The sequence below is a fragment of the Heptranchias perlo genome, chromosome 41 (genome assembly GCF_035084215.1).
Source record: "Heptranchias perlo isolate sHepPer1 chromosome 41, sHepPer1.hap1, whole genome shotgun sequence".
Classification (NCBI taxonomy): domain Eukaryota; kingdom Metazoa; phylum Chordata; class Chondrichthyes; order Hexanchiformes; family Hexanchidae; genus Heptranchias; species Heptranchias perlo.
Window position 1 is genome coordinate 12,422,108 of NC_090365.1, and position 19,086 is coordinate 12,441,193.

The 19,086-nt window shown below is 47.6% G+C and overlaps 1 protein-coding gene across 1 annotated transcript in view; it reads right to left on the reverse strand.

Annotated features, from left to right (window-relative positions):
- The window catches only part of LOC137306057 (tyrosine-protein kinase receptor UFO-like), a 162,655-nt gene that overhangs the window by 104,647 nt on the left and 38,922 nt on the right, over window positions 1-19,086 (reverse strand). The window contains exon 4 of the mRNA XM_067975103.1: window positions 18,555-18,737. Coding sequence (XP_067831204.1) covers window positions 18,555-18,737 — 183 coding nt within the window. The remainder of the gene's footprint in view (window positions 1-18,554; window positions 18,738-19,086) is intronic.

Genomic DNA, 19,086 nt, shown 5'->3' on the forward strand with positions numbered 1-19,086 from the left:
TGTCCTTCTCAAGTATATATCCAATTCCCTTTTGAAAGTTACTATTGTATCTGCTTACACCTCCCTTTCAGGCAGTGCATTCCAGATCCTAACAGTTTGCTGCTTAAAAACAATTTCATGCAGAAATTATCCCCTTGCAGAGACAGGCCACAGTGTGGGAAACAGAAACATGTTACAGTGGTGCAATAGGGGGCGCTCTTCTGAGGGATGAATTAATTGGGCAGTGTAGTTGGAGCTTTGCTCTGTGTCTGACCATTGCTACAGTTAGCCTGGGAGTGCTTGGTACTGACACTAGGAACCCTAGGTCACAATAGGTAGGGGGGCTGCTGGGCCATTCTCCCAGTGCATGAATCCTTCATGTCAATGAGCACTAAGAGATGCACAAAAAAAGTGAAGAATTCAACAGCTGCCATATAACCTGGGGTCTGTAAATATGGTACAATATGTACTCTGGTCAAAAGGGAAGTGTGCACTGCAATGGGATTATTCAGGTTAATGGAGTGGGCAGATAAGTGGCGGATACAGTATAATGCCAAGAAACGTGTTGAGTACAAAATCTAGGCTGACACACCAGTGCAATACTGAGGAAGTGCTGCACTATTGGAGGTGCCGTCTTTCAGGTGAGAGGGTTAAACCGAGGCCCCATCTGCCCTCTCTGGTGGACGTAAAAGATCCCATGGCACTATTCAAACAACAGCAGGGGAGTTCTCTCCAGTGGCCTGGCCAATATTTATCCCTCAACCAACATCACTAAAAAACAGATTATCTGGTCATTATCACATTGCTGTTTGTGGGATCTTGCTGTGCACAAATTGGCAGCTGTGTTTCCTACATTACAGCAGTGACTACACTTCAAAAGTACTTAATTGACTGTAAAGTGCTTTGAGACGTCCTGAGGTCATGAAAAATGAGGTCATGAGGCTATATAAATGCAAGTCTTTCATTCTTTAGTACATTTAGGGGGAGAAAATGTCAAAGTTCCTAACGTGATGCAACAGTGATGGAGAGGTGTAGACGCATAGATCATAGGGGTGCAGGTAGAAGAGATCATAAAAAAGTAAATTGGATTCTGGGTTTTTGTACATTGGACACTGAATACTAAAGGGAGGAAGTGGTGTTGAATTTATACAAGATATTGGTTCGGCCAAGGTTGGAGAATCACATGTAGATCTGGGCAACCAATTATGGGAAGGACATTAGAGCCATGGAAAGGGGGCCATGAAGATTTGTTAGAATGATACCAGGAATGAGACGTTATAGACACAAAGAAAGTTTCGGGCAGGGCAGAGGGAGCTTTACTCTGCAACTGGCTGTGCTGTCCCTGACCAAGGAGGGTCCAATGCTAGAACTGGAAAGCATTTATATAGCACCTTTCACATCCTCAGGGTGTCAGGGCTTCACAACCCAATAAATTACCTCTGAAGAGCAGTCACTGTTTTGTACGCAAATGCATCAGACAATTTGCTCATAGTCTGATTCCCCCAAACAGCAATGAGATAAACAACCAATTCAGCTGGGGTCTTTTTTGGTGAGTGTTGATTGAAGAACAAATGTTGGCCAGGTCCCTGGGAGAACTCCCCTGCTCGTCTTCAAATGGTAGCATGGAATCTTTTTGTTCTACCTGAACAGGCAGATGGTTTAGCATTTCAAGCAAAAGATGGCACCTCCAACAATGCAGCACTGAAGTTAATTTTATCTCCCATCGAGACAAATTAGCCCCAGGACAAGGCCTTGTGATATCTCCCTGGCTTTGCTTGGCCCAATCCCAGCACTCACAACTCTCACCATATTGAGTAGAAAATTCACAAAAAGGAAAACAAAAATTCCAAGACTAATTTCTACAAGGTACAGCACGTTCCAAAGGATTCTTTTCAGTTAAAGATTAAAAAATGAGACAAATTCATTCAGGGCCAAATAAGCGCAATCATTCACTGTTGATTTTCCTCAAGTTAATTTTATCTCCCAGGAAACAAATTACCAAAGGCCAAGACCCTGTGATATCCTCCTGGTTCTGTATGGGCCCAACAGCTGTTTCTAGCACAGACAGGAATCAGCTGGATTGATAGAGGATTGGCAGTGGAGCAGGGAAGGAACAAGGCAAGGTTTGCAAATGGAGGCTGTTTATTCTGCAGCTGCACACTGAACAGCACAGCCAGTTGCAGAGTAAAGCTCCCGCTGCCCTGCCCGAAACTTTCTTTGTATCTATAACGTCTCATTCCTGGTATCATTCTAACGAATCTTCAAGGCCCCCTTTTCCATGCCCCTAATGTCCTTCCCATAATTGGTTGCCCAGATCTAGATGGTGACTCATGGGCTGGTGCAGTCCATGAGTCACCGTCATGGTAAAACACTCAGATCCTGGGATGGAGCAGATTGGAAATCTGAGGCTCGAGTGCAGATCCAAATGCACCAAGGTCAAGAGTAGCAACCTCATTTGCCCCCAGCTCAGATGAGCTAACTCAACACTGACTACAGTCTGAGCCTGGTCTGCAAGACTCAGCTAATCACCAAGTATCCTGGCAGAGCCATTGGGGCAACCTCAGTTCTGGTTTAACATGAGCTAGGCTAGAAAATAACAACACGTTTACATCTTCCGCATTTCCGCCCTTGTCAATTCAGCTAAGAGGTGATATTTATCCCTTGTTGCGTAGCTTAAAAGGTACAATGCAGGTACTGGGCTCCCACCATCTTAAATCTTTTCTTTCCCTCTTTGGATTCCTCTACTCCGCACAGGTCATTCCCTGACTCGAAGGGGGACCAGTTCATTTGATCCTCATGTCTTTATCAATGTTGCTTGGTTACTGGATGGTCGGGGCTGGATTGACGCATGGGCCTATGAGGCCCTGAGTAAAACTGACCACAACGCAGAAAAACACAATCAGCCGTAGCTCAGTGGATAGCACACTCGCCTCTGAGTCAGACCGTTGTAGGTTCAAGAGACTTGAGCACACAGTCCAGGCTGACACTCCAATGCCAGTACTGAGGGAGTGCTGTACTGTTGGAGATGCCGTCATTCAGATGAGATATTAAACTGGGCCCTATCTGCCCTCTCGGGTGGATGGAAAAGGTCCCATGGCACTATAGGAAGAAAAGCAGAGGAGTTCGCCCTCTGTCCTGCCCAATATTTATCCCTCAAATTAGATTATCTATTCATTATCTCATTGCTGTTTGTGGGAGCTTGCTGTGCACAAATTGGCTGCTGCTTTTCCCTACATTACAACAGTGACTACACTTGAAAAATACTTCATTGACTGTAAAGCGTTTGAAGTCCTGAGGGAGTGAAAGGCACTTTATCTTTATAAATGGAAGTCCTTTCTTCATTTTTCTTTTACCACCGCTGGATCAAAATATTCCAGCATTCAGAAGGGAGCGAGGCCAACTTTCTGCTTTACTGGATCGGATGGGTGGGGGGAGGGTGGTGAGGATTGTGTAAGGGGTCCGGGGGGCCGAGTGTTTTTGGTGCCAAGGGCCTCAGGAATCCTTGTCCCGGCTCTGGGGATGGCAGATAACACACTCTCCTAGTGTGGCGGAGGAAATCACAGAGCTCCAGTTAGATCCCACAGTACGTGGTGCGGCGTGTTGGTACAGCATTGGCCTTTACCATCAGCTGGCTGGGGGAGATGGGTAACGATCACCCCTCAACTCTGCTGGGAAAGTGCAAACGAGCAGATGTCAATTTGAGAATCTGCTGCTTCTGCCCCCCCACCACGCCCGCAACTGATAGTCAAACAACCTGCGACACTCACTGTGATCACAAATGAAGGGCAGACTCTTGGAAATGGAGCCCAACATTAGTTAGAGACCTCAGGAGAGGAGAGGGAGACAAATCGGCACTTTTAAAAATAAAATTCAACATTTATTTTTAAACCTTCTGTCCTGGTGTGTAAATGGATTTATTTCTAGCTGTGGAGAAGTAGGTTTTAGGCTGGTGAGAACCGTATAAATTAAAGCACTGGGCTCAATTTATCCCTGACTCCAGTCATTGACTAGTACAGGAAGGCCCTGGCTTCTTAATCCAGCTCTTTTGGTCACAGGCCCATTTGCTTAATTACGCATTCAGACCACATCCTCATAAATCCAGGCTGTTGACCTGAAAAGCCCTTCTACTGAAGTTCGGAGTTACAGACCCCGGGGCAACTTGTGTCAACCACCAAGGTCAGAAACCGCCCAACTTAAATTACCGTGTCGTCTGTGAAAGGCCAAGGAGTGGATTTCTCACAGATCTCTAGGAAACACGAGTAGCCGTTCATAGCAGGAGGGACAATAACAAGCCAGAGCCGGTCTCCACAGCAGGATATCAGCAAGTACTTTCTCTCTTCATACCCTCCAACTTCAAGTCGTGACTCAGTGGTAGCACTCTTGCTTCTGAGTCAGAAGATTGTGGGTTCAAGTCCCACTCCAGAGAGTTGAGCTCAAAATCTAGGCTGACACTCCCAGTGCAGTACTGAGGGAGTGCTACACTGTCAGAGGTGCCGTCCTTTTGATGAGATGTTAAACCGAGGCCCCATCTGCCCTCTCAGGTGGACATAAAAGATCCCATGGCATTATTTCGAAGAACAGCAGAGGAGTTCTCCCTGGTGTTCTGACCAAGATTTACACCTCAAACAACATCACTAAAACAGATTATCTGGTCGTTATTACATCGCTGTTTGTGAGATCTTGCTGTGCGCAAATTGGCTTTGGCGTTTTCTACATTACAACAGTGACTACATTTCAAAATGCAACAATCGCCAGACAGGAGGGTTCCCTCCCAGTCGGGGAACACTTCAGCAGTCAAGGACATTCAGCCACCGATCTTCGGGTAAGCGTTCTCCAAGGCGGCCTTCGAGACACACGACAACGCAAAATCGTCGAGCAGAAATTGATAGCCAAGTTCCGCACCCATGAGGACGGCCTCAACCGGGATCTTGGGTTCATGTCACGCTACACGTAACCCCACCAGCGAAAAAAAGTTATCTGTTTTTAACACAACGGGTCATTCTCTGTCTTTCTCTTCCTTTCGGATGTTTCTCTCCCTCTCTCTCTCTGTTTTGTGTTCTGGCCGTTTGTGTATTCGGTGGTCCTGTAGGTAACATCACTCTGTCTGGACACTTTGATTGCCTTGACAACGGGCAGTTGGAAAGATTATCTGTAATCACCAGGTATTGTTCTTTGAATATAAATGTGGTAACCTTCCATGGAATCCCACACTCACTCACCTGACGAAGGAGAAAGCCTACGAAAGCTTGTGATTTTCAAATAAAACAGTTGGACTATAACCTGGTGTTGTAAGATTCCTTACATTTATTACATTTCAAAAAGCACTTCATTGGCAGTGAAGCACTTTGAGGCATCCTGAGGTCGTGAAAGGCACGATATAAATACAAGTCCTTGCTCCTTTTCTACAGGTGAAGGTCCAGCCAAGGACTGAAGGTCGAGGGGTTTACTGGGGCTGCTTTTGAAGTTTTGGGATGCCACCAACCCTTCACTTATTCTGCTCAATACAAAAGGTACTAGTGAACTATCTGTGGCGGAAATGCAATTATCCGTCATAACAGAGGGGAGGTGCACTCCAGTAATAAAAAAAGACTTGCATTTATATAGCGCCTTTCACGACCTCAGGACATCCCAAAGCGCTTTACAGCAAATGGTGTACTTTTTTGAAGTGTAGTCACTGTTGTAATTTAGGAAACGTGGCAGCCAATTTGCGCACAGCAAGATCCCACAAGCAGCAATGTGATACTGACCAGATAATCTGTTTCAATGATGTTGGTTGAGGGATAAATATTGGCCAGGACACTGGAGAGAGCGCCCCTGCTCTTCTTCGAAATAGTGACATGGGATCTTTTACATCCACCTGACGGGACCTCTCAGTACCGCACTGAAATGGGACATGATGATTGGCAGATAATTGAGAGTCCGCTATACAGCCCCTCCCAGGATGCAGGAGGTAAAAAAAATTGAACTTATTTAAAATTTCGTGTAAACTTTTTAAAAAATTGAGCCCACCTGATGGCTGAGCATCTTTGTCCAGTGTGTAATTCGGCCATAAACGTCAGGAAGAGCCCAGATCTGACCCGCAGTCTGTGCTGAGTTAACTCACCAAGGAGGGTAGATGGAGTTAAGATACAGATCAGCCAAGATCTAACTGAATGGTGGAACAGGCTCGAGGGGCTGAATGGCCTACTCCTGTTCCGACACGAGACAACTTTCCACTTGGGCGAGGCAGCAAGAGATTACGAACACAGCCGTGACTAAATTCACAGACCCGGCGTCTTCAGATTTATCCAAAGAACTTTCCGCTCTTTTCCTGTTGCACAGACGCGGCAAGAATTGATTTGCAGAAAAAGCACGGAAATTAAAAATCAACTTAAAATTAAGCAGAGCACAACAGCTGCAGGCCACAGGCGCTGACATTTCTCTGCTCCGACTGTTTGCCAGTGGTTTGACTCACTGTCCCTGCTACATGCCACAGCTCTGTGTGGTGAGCAGATCTGCGTTGGTTAACGCTGAGTCAGTCCTGCTGTTTATGGAACCGTCACAGAGGGAGAGACAGGTTGAGTCGGCATTCGGTCTGTGAGCATACACCAGGAACAGAGGGCGCTCAGGCTGAGTGGTGGGCCAGGAATGCGGAGTATGCTTTGAGTAAACACTTCTGTGCTTTCTACTTCAACGAGCTCCAGATGAGGGTTCCTCTCCATCCCAGCTGTTTAAAACGACCGTCTTTGGCCCATTGTAAAAGGCCCCACCCTGCAGTGTCTGAGCTCTGCCACTAACGGAAACTGGGAGCTACACACCTTGAACCAGCCCCTCCTATAAAGGGGAGTAGTTTTTGCTTAAAATGCACTCCCGTTATCTTACTAGTTGATCTCCCATGGTAATGAGGGTAACTTTAACTTTGGGCGATATCGAACTAGCCACCCGTTGTACACTCCGCCCGTTTTTTCTTTCCATTGAGGTCAATCAGGCAGAGTGTATGGGTGGCCAATTCGATTATCGCCCACTTTACACTATCCTCCACAATTAAGATTACCCTCAGAGAATGAACACCAAGTTTTCAGGAAAAGCAGGTTTAGAGGACGGAGTGGATGATTGGAGCAGGGCCCTCAGTCGTAACACAATCCCCGTTTTAAAGTCAACCCAAGGCCCAAAGTGACCGTAAGATGGGCAGCAACATAGCAGGCAGGTAGTGGGAGAGGGGATGGGGGGAGACGGCAGCCGCAGGCCATAACTCGAATGGGGGGATCAGCAGGAGGAATCGGGGGGTCAATGGAAGGAATGGGGAGTGTGCGAGAGGAATTGGGACAGTGAGCGAGAATAATCAGGACAGGGAGCGGGAACAATGGGGACAGGGAGCGGGAATAATCAGGACAGTGAGCGGGAGGAATTGGGACAGGGATCGGGAATAATGGGGACAGGGAGCGGGAACAATGGGGACAGGGAGCGGGAATAATCAGGACAGTGAACGGGAGGAATCGGGACAGTGAGTGGGAGGAATTCGGACAGTGAGCGGGAGGAATTGGGACAGTGAGCGGGAGGAATCAGGATGGGAGAGGGAGGAATCAGGATGGGAGAGGGAGGAATCGGGAGTGTGTGGGAGGAATCGGGAGTGAGCGGGAGGAATGGGGACAGTGAGCGGGAGGAATGGGGACAGTGAGCGGGAGGAATGGAGACAGTGAGCGGGAGGAATGGGGACAGTGAATGGGAGGAATGGGGACAGTGAGCAGGAGGAATGGGGCCAGTGAATGGGAGGAATGGGGACAGTGAGCGGGAGGAATGGGGACAGTGAGCGGGAGGAATGGAGACAGTGAGCGGGAGGAATGGGGACAGTGAGCGGGAGGAATGGGGACAGTGAGCGGGAGGAATGGGGACAGTGAGCAGGAGGAATGGGGACAGTGAGCGGGAGGAATGGAGACAGTGAGCGGGAGGAATGGGGACAGTGAGCAGGAGGAATGGGGACAGTGAGCGGGAGGAATGGGGACAGTGAGCAGGAGGAATGGGGACAGTGAGCGGGAGGAATGGAGACAGTGAGCGGGAGGAATGGGGACAGTGAGCGGGAGGAATGGGGACAGTGAGCGGGAGGAATGGGGACAGTGAGCGGGAGGAATGGGGACAGTGAATGGGAGGAATGGGGACAGTGAGCGGGAGGAATGGGGACAGTGAGCAGGAGGAATGGAGACAGTGAGCAGGAGGAATGGGGACAGTGAGCAGGAGGAATGGGGACAGTGAGCAGGAGGAATGGGGACAGTGAGCGGGAGGAATGGAGACAGTGAGCGGGAGGAATGGGGACAGTGAGCGGGAGGAATGGGGACAGTGAGCGGGAGGAATGGGGACAGTGAGCGGGAGGAATGGGGACAGTGAGCGGGAGGAATGGGGACAGTGAGCGGGAGGAATGGGGACAGTGAATGGGAGGAATGGGGACAGTGAATGGGAGGAATGGGGACAGTGAGCAGGAGGAATGGGGACAGTGAATGGGAGGAATGGGGACAGTGAGCGGGAGGAATGGAGACAGTGAGCGGGAGGAATGGAGACAGTGAGCGGGAGGAATGCGGACAGTGAGCAGGAGGAATGGGGACAGTGAGCGGGAGGAATGGGGACAGTGAGCGGGAGGAATGGAGACAGTGAGCGGGAGGAATGGAGACAGTGAGCGGGAGGAATGGGGACAGTGAGCGGGAGGAATGGGGACAGTGAGCGGGAGGAATGGGGACAGTGAATGGGAGGAATGGGGACAGTGAGCAGGAGGAATGGGGACAGTGAGCAGGAGGAATGGAGACAGTGAGCAGGAGGAATGGGGACAGTGAGCAGGAGGAATGGGGACAGTGAGCAGGAGGAATGGAGACAGTGAGCAGGAGGAATGGGGACAGTGAGCAGGAGGAATGGGGACAGTGAATGGGAGGAATGGGGACAGTGAGCAGGAGGAATGGGGACAGTGAGCAGGAGGAATGGAGACAGTGAGCAGGAGGAATGGGGATAGTGAGCAGGAGGAATGGGGACAGTGAATGGGAGGAATGGGGACAGTGAGCAGGAGGAATGGGGACAGTGAGCAGGAGGAATGGGGACAGTGAGCAGGAGGAATGGAGACAGTGAGCAGGAGGAATGGAGACAGTGAGCGGGAGGAATGGGGACAGTGAGCAGGAGGAATGGGGACAGTGAGCGGGAGGAATGGGGACAGTGAGCGGGAGGAATGGGGACAGTGAATGGGAGGAATGGAGACAGTGAACGGGAGGAATGGGGATAGTGAGCGGGAGGAATGGGGACAGTGAGCGGGAGGAATGGGGACAGTGAATGGGAGGAATGGAGACAGTGAACGGGAGGAATGGGGACAGTGAATGGGAGGAATGGGGACAGTGAGCGGGAGGAATGGGGACAGTGAACGGGAGGAATGGGGACAGTGAGCGGGAGGAATGGGGACAGTGAGTGGGAGGAATGGAGACAGTGAACGGGAGGAATGGGGACAGTGAGCGGGAGGAATGGGGACAGTGAGCGGGAGGAATGGGGACAGTGAGCGGGAGGAATGGGGACAGTGAACGGGAGGAATGGGGACAGTGAGCTGGAGGAATGGGGACAGTGAGCGGGAGGAATGGGGACAGTGAGCGGGAGGAATGGGGACAGTGAGCGGGAGGAATGGGGACAGTGAGCGGGAGGAATGGGGACAGTGAATGGGAGGAATGGGGACAGTGAGCGGGAGGAATGGGGACAGTGAGCAGGAGGAATGGAGACAGTGAGCAGGAGGAATGGGGACAGTGAGCAGGAGGAATGGGGACAGTGAGCAGGAGGAATGGGGACAGTGAGCGGGAGGAATGGAGACAGTGAGCGGGAGGAATGGGGACAGTGAGCGGGAGGAATGGGGACAGTGAGCGGGAGGAATGGGGACAGTGAGCGGGAGGAATGGGGACAGTGAGCGGGAGGAATGGGGACAGTGAGCAGGAGGAATGGGGACAGTGAGCGGGAGGAATGGGGACAGTGAGCGGGAGGAATGGGGACAGTGAATGGGAGGAATGGAGACAGTGAACGGGAGGAATGGGGATAGTGAGCGGGAGGAATGGGGACAGTGAGCGGGAGGAATGGGGACAGTGAATGGGAGGAATGGAGACAGTGAACGGGAGGAATGGGGACAGTGAATGGGAGGAATGGGGACAGTGAGCGGGAGGAATGGGGACAGTGAACGGGAGGAATGGGGACAGTGAGCGGGAGGAATGGGGACAGTGAGCGGGAGGAATGGGGACAGTGAGCGGGAGGAATGGGGACAGTGAGTGGGAGGAATGGAGACAGTGAACGGGAGGAATGGGGACAGTGAGCGGGAGGAATGGGGACAGTGAGCGGGAGGAATGGGGACAGTGAACGGGAGGAATGGGGACAGTGAGCTGGAGGAATGGGGACAGTGAGCGGGAGGAATGGGGACAGTGAGCGGGAGGAATGGGGACAGTGAATGGGAGGAATGGGGACAGTGAGCTGGAGTAACGGGTATGAGCCTGCCACCCTGCCCCCTTCCCCACCCTGACTGCACCCATGCTCTTCAGAGATCAGAGCGAAAAGGTCAAGTACCTTTTGAGAAGGAGCTACTTCAAAATGCATAATCTGGAGAGTCTAGTCGAGTGACAAAGCATATCCGACCTGATATCTAATCCTCGCAGGTTTATTCGAGTACAGTAGCAGACATGGGAGAGGTAGGGTTTAAGAAAGGACTTGCATTTATATAGCGCCTTTCATGACCTCAAGATGTCCCAAAGCGCTTCACAGCCAATGAAATATTTTTGAAGTGTAGTCACCGTTTTAATGTAGGAAACACAACAGCTAATTTGCACACAGCAAGATCCCACAAACAGCAATGAGGTAATGACCAGATAATCTGTTTTTAGTGACATTGGTTGAGGGATAAATATTGGCCAGGAAACCGGGGAGAACTCTCCTGCTCTTTGAAATAGTGCCATGGAGTCGTTTACTTCCACCTGAGAGGGCAGGCGGGGCCTCGGTTTAACGTCTCATCCGAAAGATGGCACCTCTGACAGTGTAGCACTCTCACTGGGAGTATCAGCCTAGATTTTGTGTTCAAGTCTCTGGAGTGGGACTCGAACCCACAATCTCCGAACTCAGAGGTGAGAGTGAGTGGGGGAGGGGGAAGAGAAGGCGAATGGAGGTGAAAGGTTTCAGTGGACTTAGACCTTTAATTTGGACTACGAGCAAAACACAACGGCCTACAAATCAGACTGTTAAACAGCCCAGGCTTTTTACAGGCTAACCTCCCCTCACCAGGCCTGACAGTCTCAGGACTAAGAAAACCCTTGTCATTCTCCTATATTTCTCCCCCACCCACAACAGTAAACAGAAGCAAAATGTATCGCTAAACAGTCCTTAGGCTGCTGTCTTAATATTTTTCCAATTGAGAGTTCCCACGCTTGACAATGTCTTGACCTGGGAGCCGTGGTGGATGGGAGCCCATGTTATTTGAAAAGAGCCCCTCCCCCTCTCCCTCTCGTCCCTCGGCAGGCTTTTCAGAGTTGCCCACTCGCTGCAAGAATAATGCAACCTTAATAGAGGCCACACAAAAGGGGACCAGATTGAGACAAATGATCCTTTCTGTCTGGTGATGCGTTGGAATGTGACCGAATGAATAGCAGTGCAGTGGGTTCCATTTCGGGCAACAGAGGTTCTGGCTGTGAGCCTGTTGTCACGTGACTAACTGGGACTGAGAGCATTTAGAATAGGGGTTGCCAACCTTCTAGGATTGTCTTGGAGTCTCCAGAAATTGAAGATTAATCTCCAGGTCACTGCCGCCAGCAACACCCGGGAGAAAAAACACTGGGGTATTTAAAAATTGCCTGTATTTTTCATTTTCTTTGATCACTTAGAATCATCGAATCCATTCGGCCCATCATGCCTGTGCTGGCTCTTTGAAAGACCTATCCGATTTAGTCCCACACCACTGCTGTATCATCCATAACCCTGCAAATTGAGTGCATGTCCAATTGAAAGTTCCTATGGAATCTGCTTCCACCACCCATTAAGGCAGTACGTTCCAGGCCTTAACAATCCTCTGTGTGAAAAAAACTCCTAATTTCCCCTCTAGTTCTTCTGTTAATTAGTTATAAAAATATCAGACATGGGGAACAAGGCTGTTTGACTGAGAGTCAAGAATCATCCAATTGGGTAATGAAGACTCTGTTCGCTTTCCGATTAGCCTGGGAAAGCGGTGTGTTGTGGGGATCGACGTGTCAGGCGACCACTGGTGGGGGCGTAGGGGTGGGGCAGTTGGAGACAGGAGGTCATGTGATGAAACCTTCACGAATACATCCAACCAGAGAACCCTAATACTCCATTTATGGGTCATTCCTGCATTCCGTTTAATGAAGCCTGTGTTGGGAGGGGGAGTCTCTCGCATCAGATTCCCTCTCTTTCCGTTTCCCTGCACGTAAGCGCAGCACGAATAATGTCATCACAGGTCTTTTTTTGAAAAAAAATCTGGCGGCTTCAGCGCTGGAGCCAACGCGTTAAACAGGCACTTAGCTGGGCCGCTAACCGAGCCGGTGGATCCGGCAGGAGCTCGCACGGCCCACAGAGGGTGCGGGACTTCGCTGCCCTCCGAACTACAACGGTCGCGTGAACATAAGAAATAGTAGGCCACATGGCCCCTCGAGCCTGCTCCGCCATTCAATCAGATTATGGCTGATCTTCGACCTCAACTCCACTTTCCCGCCTGATCCATATCTCTTGATTCCCCTAGAGTCCAAAAATCTATCTATCTCCGCCTTGAATATATTCAACGACTCAGCATCCACAGCCCTCTGGGGTAGAGAATTCCAAAGATTCACAACCCTCTAAGTGAAGAAAGTCCTTCTCATCTCAGTCTTAAATAGCTGACCCCTTATCCTGCGACAATGCCCCTAGTTCTAGACTCTCTAACAATGGGAAACAATCTCTCAGCATCTACCTTGTCAATCCTCCTCATAATCTTATATGTTTCAATTAGATCACTTCTCATTCTTCTAAACTCCAGAGAGTATAGGCCCATTCTACTCAACCTCGCCTCATAGGACGAACCTCTCATCCCAGGAATTAATCTAGTGAACCTTCGCTGCACCGCCTCTAATGGCAAATATATCCTTCCTCAGATAAGGAGACCAAAACTGTACACAATACTCCAGGTGAGGTCTCACCAAAGCCCTGTACAATTGTAGTAAGACTTCCTTACTTTTATACTCCAACCCCCTTGCAATAAAGGCCAACATGCCATTTGCCTTCCTAATTGCTTGTTGTACCTGTATGCTAACTTTTTGTGTTTCTTGTACAAATCCCTCTGAGCACCAACATTTAATAGTTTCTCACCATTTAAAAAATATTCTGTTTTTCCATTCTTCCGACCAAAGTGAATAACCTTACATTTCCCCACATTATACTCCATCTACCACCTTCTTGCCTACTCACTTAACCTGTTCATATCCCTTTGCAGACTCTTTGTGTCCTCCTCACAGCTTACTTTCCCACCTAGTTTTGTATCGTCAGGAAACTTGGATACATTACACTCGGTCCCTTCATCTAAGCCATTAATATATATTCTAAACTGCTGAGGCCCAAGCACTGATCCTTGCGACACCCCACTAGTGACAACCTGCCATCCCGAAAATGAACCGTTTATTCCTACTCTTTGTTTTCTGTCCTTTAACCAATCCTCTATCCATGTTAATATGTTACCCCCAACCCCATGAGTCCTTATCTTGTGTAACAATCTTTTATGTGGCACCTTATCAAATGCCTTTTGAAAATCCAAATATATGGCATCCACTGGTTCCACTTTATCTACCCTGCGAGTTACATCCCCAAAAAGCTCTAATAAATATGTCAAACACGATTTCTCTTTCATAAAACCATGTTGACTCTGCCTAATCATATTATGATTTTCTAAGTGCCCTGTTACCACTTCCTTAATAATGGATTCTAGCATTTTCCCGACGATTGATGTCAGGCTAACTGGCCTGTAGCTCCCTTTTTTCTCTCTCCATCCTTTCTTGAATAGCGGGGTCACATTTGCTACCTTCCAATCCACTGGGACCGTTCTAGAATCTAGGGAATTTTGGAAGATCATAACCAATGCATCCACTATCTGTGCAGCCACCCCTTTTAGAACCCTCGGATGTAGGCCATCAGGTCCAGGGGATTTATCAGGTTTTAGTCCCATTAGTTTCTCAAGTACTTTTTCTTTACTGATATTAATTACTTTAAGTTCCTCACTCTCATTAGACCCTTGGTTCCCCACTATGTGTGGTTCAAGTACAGCCAATGGCGGGAGAACTGTGCCTTTTCTGTTACACTCGCTCTTTGCATAAATGTTCTCTGATCCCTGGCCAATATTTATCCCTTAATCAACATCACTAAAACAGATTATCTGGTCATTATCACATTGCCATGTGCAAATTGGTTGCCGCTTTTTCTACATCATAACAGTGACTACACTTCAAAAAGAACTTCATTGGCTGTAAAGCATTTTGGGACATACTGAGGTCGTGAAAGGCAATGCAAGTTCTTTTCACCTGGAAATGGGGAGGGGAGAAAAAAGGCACAAGAAACCAGGAACAAGGTGAGCCCATTCCGTCCATCAAACCTGCTCCTTCCGTGTATTGCCATAATTACATTGAACTCCGACCCCCGAACTCACCCAGCAGAATTTGTTTGCTAAGACAGTGTATTCTAAGATCTTTCTGTATACTCAATGAGGTGAGGGATCATTCAAGGACATCATTACATGGGAGCGATAGCTGGAGTCCATGAATGCTTCAGAATTGCAAGGTCTGGTTTGTGATGTTTATTTTTTGTCCCTGTATTTAGTGCTTATTTTTAGAAATGTTTTGTTTGGACCAAATTCAGTCCACAGACTGAGAGAGCAAGTACCATAAAAAAATGATGGGGGGGAGAAAGGAGCTGAGAGTCTTGGGGAGGGGGCCATAAAGTTCAGTCATTGAGGGATGAGGAGTAAAATCGGGGAGGGAAGGGGAGATTTTATCCTGGCTTTTATTCCCCTGATTGGCTTCTATTCCAATGCTCTCCTGGCCAGCCTCCCACATTGCACCCTCCGTAAACTTGAGCTCAACCAAAACTCTGCTGCCTGTGCCTAACTCACACCAAGTCCCGTTCACCCTTCACCCCTGTGATCGCTGACCTACATTGGCTCTTCATGCAGCAAGGACCCAATTTTAAAATTCTCATCCTTGTGTTCAAATCCCTCCATGTCCTCGCCCCTCCCTATCTCTGTAACTCCTCCAGCCCTATAACCCTTCAATTCTGGCCTCTTGCGCATCCCTGATTTCCTTCGTCCCACCACTGGCAGCCGCGCCTACACTCTGTCTCGACTCTAAGCTTTGGAATTCCCTCCCTAAACCTCTCCGCCTCTCTACCTCTCTCTCCTTCTTTAAGACACTCCTTAAAACCATCTCTTTGACCAAGCTTTTGATCACCTGTCCTAAGATGTTGAATCAGTCTGGGTGGAGTTAAGAAGCACAAAGGGGCATAAAACATTGGTGGGAGTTGTCTATAGGCTTCCAAACAGTAGTGGTATAATAGGCATCAAACAGGAAATTAGAGATGCATGTAACAAGGGTACTACAGTAATCATGGGTGACTTTAATCTACATATAGACTGGCCAAACCAAATTAGCAATAATACCATGGAGGATGAATTCCTGGAGTGTGTACAAGATGGTTTTTTAGACCTGTACGTTGAGGAGCCAACTGGGGAATAGGCTATCTCAGATTGGGTATTGTGCAATGAGAAGGGGTTAATTAATAATCTTGTTGTGTGGGGTCCTTTAGGGAAGAGTGAGCATAACATGGTAGAATTCTTCATTAAGATGGAAAGTGAAGTAGTCCAATCCGAAACTAGGATCCTAAATCTAAACAAAGGAAACTACGAAGGTATGAGGAGTGAGTTGGCTATGATTGATTGGGAAGTTTCATTAAAAGGCATGACACTAGATAGGCAATGGCTAACATTTAAGAAACGAATGCATGAATTGCAACAGTTATACATTCCTTTCTGGCGCATAAACACAAAAGGAAAAGTAGCCCAACCGTGGTTAACAAAAGAAATTAAGGATAGTGCTAGATCCAAAGAGGAGACATATAAAGTTGACAGAAAAAGTAGCAAGCCTGAAGATTGGGAGCAATTTAGAATTCAGCAAAAAAGGGCAAGAGATTGATTAAGAGGGGAAAAATAGAGTATGAGAGTAAACTTGCAAAGAACATAAAAATGGACTGTAAAAGCTTCTACAAGTATGTAAAAAGAAAAAGATTAGTGAAGACAAATGTAGGTCCCTTACAGTCAGAAACAGGAGAATTTATAATGGGGAACAAGGAAATGGCAGAGCAATTAAACAAATACTTTGGTTCTGTCTTCACGGAAGAGGACACAAATAACCTCCCAGAAATGCTAGGGAACCAAGGGACTAGTGAGAAGGAGGAATTAAAGGAAATTAGTATTAGTAAAAAAAAAGTGCTGGAGAAATTAATGGGACTGAAAGCCGATAAATCCCCAGGGCTTGATAATCTGCATTCCAGAGTACTAAAAGAGGTAGCCATGGAAATAGTGGATGCATTAGTTGTCATCTGCCAAAATTCTATAGATTATGGAACAATTCCTGTAGATTGGAGGGTGGCAAATGTAACCCCACTATTTAAAAAAGGAGGGAGAGAGAAAACAGGGAACTAAAAAACAGTTAGCCTAACATCAGTAGTAGGGAAAATGCTAGAGTCTATTATAAAGGATGTGATAACAGGACACTTAGAAAATATCAACAGGATTAGACAAAGCCAACATGGATTTATGAAAGAGAAATCGTGTTTGACAAACCTATTGGAGTTTTTTGAGGATGTAACTGGTAGAATAGATAAGGGCGAACCAGTGGATGTGGTTTATTTGGATTTTCAGAAGTCCTTTGATAACGTCCCACATAAGAGGTTAGTGTGCAAAATTAAAGCACGTGGGATTGGCGGTAATATATTGGCATGGATTGAAAATTGGTTAACAGGCAGGAAACAGAGAGTAGGAATAAAAGGGTCTTTTTCGGAGTGGCAGGCAGTGACTAGTGGGGTACCGCAGGGATCAGTGCTTGGGCCCCAGCTATTCACAATATATATCAATGATTTAGATGAGGGAACCAAATGTAATATTTCCAAGTTTGCTGATGACACAAAACTAGGTGGGATTGTGAGTTGTGAGGAGGATGCAAAGAGGGTTCAAGGCGATTTAGACAAGTTGAGTGAGTGGGCAAATACATAGCAGATGCAATATAATGTGGATAAATGTGAAGTTATCCACTTCGGAAGGAAAAACAGAAAGGCAGCGTATTATTTAAATGGTGATAGATTGGGAAATGTTGATGTACAGAGGGGTCTGGGTGTCCTTGTACACCAGTCACTGAAAGCAAACATGCAGGTGCAGCAAGCAGTTAGGAAGGCAAATGGTATGTTGGCCTTCATTGCAAGAGGATTTGAGTACAGGAGCAAGAATGCCTTACTGCAGTTATACAGGGCCTTGGTGAGACCACACCTGGAGTATTGTGTGCAGTTTTGGTCTCTTTACCTGAGAAAAGATATACTTGTCATAGAGGGAGTGCAGCGAAGGTTCACCAGACTGATTCCTGGAATGGCAGGACTGTCATATGAGGAGAGATTGGGTTTACTAGGCCTGTATTCACTAGAGTTTAGAAGAATGAGAGGGGATTTCATTGAAACGTATAAAATTCTGACAGGGCTAGACAGGCTGGATGCAGGGAGGATGTTTCCCCTGGCTGGGGGGTCCAGAACGAGGGGTCACAGTCTCAGGATATGGGGTAGGACATTTAGGACTGAGATGAGGAGAAATTTCTTTACTCAGAGGATGGTGAACTTGTGGAATTCCCAACCATAGAAGGCTGTGGAGGCCAAGTCACTGAATACATTTAAGAAGGAGCTAGATAGATTTCTAGTCACAAAAGGCATCAAGGAGTATGGGGAGAGAGCAGGAATATGGTATTGAAATAAAGGATCAGTCATGATCATATTGAATGGTGGAGCAGGTTCAAAGGGCCAACTGGCCTACTCCTGCTCCTATTTTCCATGTTTCTATTTTTCTATCTCCTTATGTGACTTGGTGTCAACTTTTGTTTGATAACTCTTTTGTGAAGCTCCTTGGGATGTTTTACTATGTTAAAGGCGCTATATAAATGAAAGTTGTTGTTGTTGAATAGTCATTACACATTCCTAACTCTAAGTCTAAGAAAATATCATTTTGGGATACAGGTTAGGAAATTTGAGGTATGACATGCGGTGTGGGTACCATGTCTGGGAGCAATAGGTGACTTTGGACCTATGGTTCCCAAAGCTCTTCACCACTGAGGGTTTTCTACGCTTCACGTTTGGGTCTGTTGTAGACTAAGTGATAGAGATCGATTTCTGTGATTAGTCAACAACTCCATTATCGTTGTATCATGCAACTACCAAGATGGCAGAAAGTGAACTAGATGGACCATGGTCTTTTATGGTCCAGCAATCCCTATATTCCTGCCAAATTCCATCCTACCCCGGACCCCATTTCAAAACGTCCTAACCTTTGATTGAGAGCGTTGAGGGAGATAGCACCGCTGCCTTCTCCCTGGGGGGGACCAGTACCCCATCCTGCAGCCACACCAGCTCCTCAAGTTCCGGTGACCCTGCAGCGGCACAGCTGAGGTCAAAGGGCGTGTCCCGGTGCACGTTGATATCGTGAGGCTCCTTGGTGAAGTGGGGCAACCCTGACGGGGCAGAAGAAAAAGAAACTGCTCATCAGTACATCAGGAAATTTTTGAGTTAATCAATGTCAAGACAATGCAAAACACCTTTGTGTCATCAACAACAACTTTATATCATGCCTTTAGTGTTGTGAAACGTCCCAAGGCACTTCACAGGAGCATTATCAAACAAAATTTGACGCCGAGCTAAAGGAGATATTAGGACAGGTGACCAAAAGCTTGGTTAAAGAGGTAGGTTTTATGGAGCGTCTTTAAGGAGAACGGAGTGGTAGAGAGGTATAGGAATTTAGGAAGGGATTTCCAAAGTTTAGGGCCTAGATGGCTGAAAGCACGGCCGCCAATAGTGAGGCGA